The sequence below is a fragment of the Rhagoletis zephyria genome, unplaced genomic scaffold, assembly GCF_001687245.7.
Source record: "Rhagoletis zephyria isolate East Lansing unplaced genomic scaffold, Rhagoletis_zephyria_1.1 Rzeph_scaffold_00661, whole genome shotgun sequence".
Classification (NCBI taxonomy): Eukaryota; Metazoa; Arthropoda; class Insecta; order Diptera; family Tephritidae; genus Rhagoletis; species Rhagoletis zephyria.
In genome coordinates, this window is record NW_016157745.1 from 43,391 (window position 1) to 52,104 (window position 8,714).

At 32.6% G+C, this 8,714-nt stretch overlaps 1 protein-coding gene across 11 annotated transcripts in view; it reads right to left on the minus strand.

Annotated features, from left to right (window-relative positions):
• Window positions 1–316: 316 nt before the first annotated feature.
• crol (crooked legs) overlaps window positions 317–8,714 on the minus strand; it is a 148,184-nt gene continuing 139,786 nt past the window's right edge. For all 11 annotated transcript variants that reach the window (XM_017613439.1, XM_017613431.1, XM_017613435.1 and 8 more), the window contains one exon: window positions 317–4,104. In XM_017613439.1, the coding sequence (XP_017468928.1) occupies window positions 3,578–4,104 (527 nt within the window). In that variant the 3' untranslated portion in view covers window positions 317–3,577. The remainder of the gene's footprint in view (window positions 4,105–8,714) is intronic.

Sequence of the window (8,714 nt, forward strand, 5' to 3'; positions counted from 1 at the left end):
TTCCAGCGTTCCTAGACTATTTATGGGATCAATGTTATACCATCGTGGCTCGCTTAGTTATACCTTGTATTTTTATGGTTCTCCTTTTATGCTCATTAAACGCTCAGCGCGCATATTTCAAGCTACTTTTTATGTTTTGTTGTTTTCAATTTATAAACATTAGTATCTATATATTTTCAATATTTTATTATTCATGGTTGCGTAAATATAGTATGTATATATGTATATGTTTTTCTTTTAATATAATAGCAATAATTATAGTGATCATTGCTGCTGCTGTTAGCATAGTAAACGTTTCTAAGTTTCTATCATGTTATTATGAACTAAAACTACATTTTTCTCATTTTATGTTTTACCTGCGTTTATTAGTATATACGAGTATGTATGTATGTAGTATATGTAAGAATTTGCTTGCAGTTCTACACAAAAATGTTGTTGGTGTTTTGTTTTTGCTACGCTTTTTTCTCCCCAACGTATCTTCAACCGTAACCACCCTTATTAATAACTAACCGTAATGGTACCATTAATTTATGCGTATTGATTAATTTTAAATTAAAGCGTAAACAGTTAATATTAATAATTAGTGTTATACACAGGGACATGAACCGGATGAAAAATTTGATCGGTTCGGTTCAGCGGTTCGAACCGGTTTTGCACTTTTGGATTGGCTCGAGAAGCGTTTTTTGGTCTTTGAACCGGGGTTTTGGTTCTTTTCAACGGTTCGGAAATGAAAAAATAACGCGCAAGTTTAAGTGTAAAGTGTCAAGTGCAACACGTACAAGGTTAAATTTCAAATGTCTGTTAAATGAGAAGGGTTGCCTTTATATTTGATATTGCCACATGGTAAACAAACATGGTATGCATTACAATATTTAACGAAAAGAAAAAAAGCAATTAAATTTATCTATTGAAAATTGGTGGAAACGAACCTTTAAACCTTTATGAAAAGTGGTTCAGTTTTCTGTTCGGATTAAACATTTGTGGAAAATTTCGGTTCGGTTCAGTTAATTAATAGAAAAAAAGCGGTTTTCCGGTTCAAAACCGGTTCACGTCTCTGGTTAGTGAGGCTCTTTATATGTATACTACTTTTACGGTTGATTATAGTATATCTGTATGTTGCGCTGTATATATATATATGTAGTTGATAAATAATTGTGGATGTATATGAAGATGTCGTAGTAGTTAGGCATGTATGTAAATGGTGTGTCAATGTGTTTAAAAAATCTTGTTAGTATACAAATTTGTTATGCAAAAGTTATTAGATGATTGTGAACAATAATGAAATACCAATATTTTATCGGGGTAGAGTGTTAAAGAAATCATTACCTTACGTGAAATAACCCTAACCGAGAAGAAATGACCTTTTGAAATAAAATTTCCAATAACTATTTTTCGCAAAAAAAAATATATTGTAAACAATACAATTTTAGTCGCTAATATACATACATGTACCACATTCAATTTCACATATCTTCTCACATCTGTCACTTTTAAAATTTTTTATACATTTTTGTATGTATGCTATATTTCGTTATATTTATATGCTACTGCATATGGTGTATTTGTGTATGCTTGTGCCTTAGTGCATTCATTTTATTAGTAATGCCGCCAGTAATAATATATATGCACATATGTTTTGTATAAACTAATTGAATGATTTTCTTAATTCTTCATGTTCACTAAGTTGTCGTTTTAAAACTTTTGCATAGGCTTTTACTTTTTAGACTTTTCATTGAATATTTGCTTGGTATTGCTGCTTACTTATTTTCAACATACATATGTTTCAGTGTCTGTTTAAGTTTAAATTTGGAATTTTCCCAATTTCTCGTGTTGGTCTTGTTTTCTTACTTTTTTATTTTCTTGTTATTTAACATTTAGTCAATTTGGTTATTTATCCTTCACATTTCATCAAAAATAATACCGAATTTAGTCGCTTAATATTAGTTTTTTTTTGCATATTCTACGCTTAAAGCCATACTTCTACTCATGTAAATAATTTACTCATATATGCCTTTTCCTTCTCGATTAAACTTCAATTAAAATGAAATACACATTTCATTAGATTTTTTTCTTTGCTATTATTTTCTCTTCGGAGCCACTTAATTTTAGTTATTTCTAAAATGCGAATAATACAGCGTACCTCTTTAAGGTTAACTACGTTTAACACATATATGTAATATGTAGATTAAGAATGACTGTCTTACAAGTGTTCCAACCACCTTAGCTGCAAAAAGTAAGGAAAAACTAACAGAGTCGAATAAAAAATAATCGGCCCTATGCTGAATATCGTCATTGTCGACGATCGTCAGCGCATCGGTAATACGGCTGACGATTGCCTTATCATCACTTTTACTGACGATGACGATATTCAGCATAGGGCCGAATAACTTAAGGGCAAAAGCGATTGAATTCCACGAAATGATAACGGACAAATTTTTTGTAGGTGGCAGAAAACAATTTTAAAATATTTTTGAAATACTTCTTAATAAATGTTAATTCCTACATACATACATATATGCATATGTAAAGAAATGGCACGAAATAGATATAATCTGAGCACTTTAAGATTATTGCTAATGAATGTTCAGAAAGCGGTCTATGGCCTTCAGTGTTCAACTTTAGCCTACAATTTTCGATAACAAAATAATTATTAATCCATTACAATAACAAAAATAAAGTTTTAAAGCTTGTAATTTACGATTTTCTAAATTTCTTTTTTTGGCTCTTCAACTTCAGTGCCGATTTTCAAACAAATTTGCCACCTACCAATCGTTTTTACTCTCGATCGCTGTTGGCTTCTTAGCATAACTCTAGAGGATGTATGCGTACATGGAAATACACTGGTTACATAAAATAAAGAGCCACTACTTTAGAAGTAGAGGTTTGAAAAACTCTTTTATTGCACAGTACTACCACTCGAAACTTTGAATACAAAGTATCTAATTGAAAAAAAGAGTAAAGCTGAAAATGTAAAGCTTCAAAATAGAGTTTCCATAGACTTTGGCTTTTCGCATATAACTACATACAAGTGAAAGAGTAAAACAGCAAAAAAGTAAAAGTTATGTTCGCACCATGCCAGACTTACGCTAAGCCGCAAACAGCGTGACGAATTTAAAGTGTCATACAATTTTAGAAAGTTTGCATCATTTTCAAACATCGTTTTGTTGATTAAAATTATACTCCAATAACGCCGTTTAAAGTTTTTTTGTTAGTTACATATTGTTGCATTAACTAATTTTCACGTGCAATAGTGCAGCAGTGATAAAATAGTTATTTAAATATATCAACCTAAAAGTACATGCATATATCCAAACGTATTTTTCTCTCTTTATTTTTGAAACTGGTCCAAAGTTTCTGCAGCTTTGACGTCAAATTCAACTTCCCACAATTTCGCAAACTTCTAGTCTCGTCTGCGTCACCAAAGCACCAGTCGCCGTCGGAATCGCTGTAGCAGCTGCAGCCTTGCGCGCATTTATCTCAGCACCGTTCCACCGCCATCGCCGATTTCATCAGCGCTGTTGTTATTGTTGAACGCTGCCGTCAACGCGCCTCACCAATGTGCGAAATCATGCTGCTGTTAGTAAACCACCGGATGTTGCTCGACATTGGCTGGCAGGTGCTGCAATTGCATGGCTGCCCTTGCCAATACGCTTGGATCGGTTTGTATTAGCGCGATAGGTACCGAAGGCGGTTGTTGGGGCTGCGGTTGCGGCGCATGTGCTTGCTGTTGTGCCTGCGCCTGCGCCTGCGATTGTTGGTGGTGTCCTTGCTGTTGTTGTTGCTGATGTTGGCGATGTTGTTCCTGTTGTTGCTGCTGATGTTGTATGGACAATTGTAGCAATTGTTGTTGTTGCAGTTGTTGCTGTTGCTGCTGTTGTTGTTGTTGTTGTTGTTGTTGATGCTGCTGTTGTTGTTGCACTTGTTGTTGATGTTGCTGATGTGCCTGCTGTTGCTGCTGTTGTTGCTGAGGTTTCTGGCTGTTGTGCGATGTTATCGTCGAGGTAACCAACGGTACAAGACTGGGCGCCAACTGTACGGCATTAGCTGCTGCAGCACCCGATGTAATTTGTTGAATAGTGTGCATCGTTGGGGTTTGATGGGGAACTATTGTGGAAGAGAGAATGAAAATGGTCAATGTGCAAATGTGAAGGGAATTACATATGTAACAAGTAATTTTTAAGCAAAAAACAAAACTGAATTCAATTCTCATATAAAAATTTAAGATTATCGTTAATTTCTTCACGATCCAATTACACTGTGGAACAAATACAGGTTAGCAAAAGTTAGGTCGATTCTGAGAGTGAGGGGTGAAAATAGAGGCTAAATTAGAAGACCCGTATCGCGGCGTTTGTTTATGTTAGTTCGAATTTTTTTTTAATCAACCTTCGAACTTTGAAGTCAAATGCCGATTTTCAGCATATTGTTTATATGGTTTTTTTGGCTATAACTCGTCGACTAATTGATATTTTTTCAATCTGTTAAAGCCAAATTATTGCTGGAGACCTGTGCAACAATTAAAATGTAAAAAAAAAATTGATTTAGAAAATTTTTGTAGTGCTTATGAAGCAAAATGTTGGACATTTTTTTTCATGCTTTTTGAACATATTTTCCACAAAACTAAGTCTTTTTTGCTTTCTGTTTGAACGACAACGACTGAGATACCAACCGTCCTGGGCGGGGTTGTTGTAGCCGCTACAACAACAACAACAACAACAACAACAACAACAACAACAACAACAACAACAACAACAACAACAACAGTGATGTTGATCCACAGCCGCCTGCTAAACGGCGACTGGCCAAATCATTAATTTACAACAACAACAACAACAACAACAACAACAACAACAACAACAACAACAACAACAACAACAACAACAACAACAACAACAACAACAACAACAACAACAACAACAACAACAACAACAACAACAACAACAACAACAACAACAACAACAACAACAACAACAACAACAACAACAACAACAACAACAACAACAACAACAACAACAACAACAACAACAACAACAACAACAACAACAACAACAACNTCACAGTACTGGCCAAATCATTAATTTATTTAATTTTTTTACTTAAAACTTTTCATAACTAACATTTCAAAATTATATTTTTTCCATATTTTTATAATTTCTTTTTCAATGTTTCTTCAAAACCAACACTGAAAAAATTGGTACATAAGAAATGAGAAGTAAATTAATATTAAGCTGGAAAACGCAAGTTTTGTATTATGATTGTTTTCTTTTCAAATGAGATTTATTGAAGAAACTGAAAAGCATATTATAGATCAAACAGAAAGCAAAAAAGACTTAGGCACTCCGCACATTAAGCTCCTAATCACAGTACTGGCCAAATCATTAATTTATTTAATTTTTTTACTTAAAACTTTTCATAACTAACATTTCAAAATTATATTTTTTCCATATTTTTATAATTTCTTTTTCAATGTTTCTTCAAAACCAACACTGAAAAAATTGGTACATAAGAAATGAGAAGTAAATTAATATTAAGCTGGAAAACGCAAGTTTTGTATTATGATTGTTTTCTTTTCAAATGAAATTTATTGAAGAAACTGAGAAGCATATTATAGATCAAACAGAAAGCAAAAAAGACTTAGTTTTGTGGAAAATATGTTCAAAAAGCATGAAAAAAAAATTCCATCATTTTGCTTCATAAGCACTACAAAAATTTTCTAAATCAATTTTTTTTTTTTTACATTTTAATTGTTGCACATGTCTCCAGCAATAATTTGATTGAAAAAATATCAATTAGTCGACGAGTTATAGCCAAAAAACCATATAAAAAATATGCTGAAAATTGGCATTTGACTGCAAAGTTCGAAGGTTGACTAAAAAAAAAATTCGAACTAACATAAACATACTCCGCGATACGGGTCTTCTAATTTAGCCTCTATTTTCACCCCTCACTCTCAGAATCGACATAACTTTTGCTAACCTCAATTTGTTCCACAGTGTTATCGGATCAAAACAAAATTAGTATGGGACAACCCCTGAGGTACCACCTTTCCGATGAAAAAAGAATTATCGAAATCGGTTAACGTGGTCCAAAGTTATGCGGTAACATACATAAAAAAAAAATAAATATTCCGACGAACTGATAACCCCTCCTTTTTGTGAAGTCGGTTAAAAATCGATTACAGAAAAGACTTGTTACTTTCTAAGTTTCAAAGATTCTTACTTGAGCCATTGTAAAATTGATGTTTATTTTATACATTAAATATATCTAATAATACAATGAATTGAATTGAATTTTGGCCATCAAATGTGTTTGTTGTATTCGCATTCACATTTTTAGATCATAGGTTTGTTCCACAAGCTACTTGTAGAAAAACTCGAGCAAAGTTCAAACTGTCAGCGTATATCAAATAAACTCAAAAACTTAATGGTGGAACGTGTATGTGTAACTCGAAGTGACTTCGAGTAGCTTGTGGATCAAACCTCATATAAACACGAAACGAGCACAAACACAGTACTGTTTAGATAAAAGTTACCACTGCATTAATTCATATTAAAATAATAAATTCTATTGTTAAAAGTAATTTTTGTTAAGCTTCAAACTTATTTATTATAAAACATATGCTAACTAGCTGTACTGAAAGTTTCCCTTTTAAGACAAATATCTAAATTTTCGAACGGGCGCATAGTGGTCGAAAAAGCCATGTTTCACGTGAATAATTAGAAGTGCTATTACGATTATAATAAAACTGCGGGATCGTAGTATGCTTAATCCGAATATACCAGAAAATGCATAGTTTGACAGTTGAGAGCTGTCCAATCAACTGCCAATTTCTCTAAAATTAAGAAAATGTTTTTGAAAATACCCACGGATTACGTTTTTTGACATGCTGATCACGAATTTTTTGTCAAATTGAAACCTTTACAGTTGAAAGCTGTCAAATGGACTGCAAATTTTTCTAAAACTAAGACAATCTTTGTTAATTTTTCAAATATCTTTTAAGATGCTAGTTATAAGGGTTTTAGTCACGAATTTACGTCAAATTAAAACCTTAAATTAAATAAGGAAAATTCTCCAAGAATTAAACGTACTATGTTTTAAGGCTCACTGATCTCCAGTTCTGTATCACATTCTTTTTCGGTTGACAACTGTCAAATCAACTGTAATTTTCAGTTGAGTAACACAATATATTAAACAAAATTTGATTTATTATATAGGAGGGAACATATCTAAAATGAATTTATGATCAAATATTTTCAAAAACTAGTTTGAAATTTGCAGTGAGCGAGCTTAAGAACCTCTAAATACAAAATTTCATATTTGCCATATTTGATTCGTTATTGGATTTTTGAAAATTGACTTCAGCTTTGTTAAGACACATCTTATAAATGATATGATGATAAATATAGAATAAATTACATTAATCTTTAATATTTTAGTACACTTTCAGACGTATTCTGCTCTTTTCCGAACATTTTGACACCGGAAATTTTGTTACCAAAAATAACACCACTTCTTGTAACCGCAATTCTAAGTAACTTGGTAACAATTTAATCTACTCAGCAATTCTGCTATAAAAATTTGTATAAATTCTGGTGTTGCTTACTTCACGGGGAAATATTTTGATACCTGCTTATGAGATGGTAACAAAATATATCAGTGTGCAGAATGCGAAAAATTACCAGGAACTTTATTTACCGGTAACAAAATTTTTGTTACCAACGCAGAATAGGCCTGTTATTTGGAACAACTGCTAAAGTTTGTCTAGTGAAATAAAAAAGGTGGCGGCGCGAGTATGCGCGGATTTTCTTCTCGTAGATCCTTAAAGCGACCTTTGAATTAGGTTTTGGTAAAGGAATGAGGATCCCTCGGCCCTACAAATTAATTATACCTTTTTGAAGAAAATATTTCTTGAAAAATGAGCCGTGTTATTAAGGTGTTGATAATTTAGCAACCTAGAGTTATTATGTAACATTTGATATGAAATCATTATTTTCCCTATTTGAGAAGTAACACCAAACCAACAATTACTGTTTTAATTGAAAGTTTCCATAAAAAAATGCACTGTACGGCAAAATAAACTTTTTTTCTGGGTATTGGACCAAACCGATTTTTTTTTAGAGATTGAGTCATAGGTAAAAGAGTGATCTATCCGTTTTTCGAAGTTAGCCTCCGAAATCGAGATATGGCCCCTCGAAATTCGAAAAAGGACCTTTGGTAAATAATTATATTTAATTATTGCATGTAAATAACTAAAAACCTAAAAATATAGGCGTAGTCCTATTTTTGCTCTTATTTAAATGGTATATAACTATTTTTTTGTGCAGACTTATATTACAGGTGCTATAAGGGGTCAAAGTTCAGGAAAAAAATGTATTTATTTATTTATTAGAAGAAAAGAAGCGCAAAATGCCTTCTTTACTGAAAAAGGAGCACTAGTAAGAACACCTTCGGCTCGCTTTTTTAATTAGGATACAGTTTTTGCTTAGATTAACTAAAGGCTTATAGATAATTAACTCTAGATTAATTTCTTAAGATCTGTTAACCTAAGGAATTCATTTATTTTGTCTATAGATACAGCGTCATGATTTCTTAATAAACTAGAAGGGTTTGTATTTTCAAATAGGCTTGCTCTGGTTACTGCGAAATGTTGACATCTGTCGAGGAGATGAATCACAGAGTTGGTTTCTGCATTACAGTAGGGGCACTGTGACACGCTC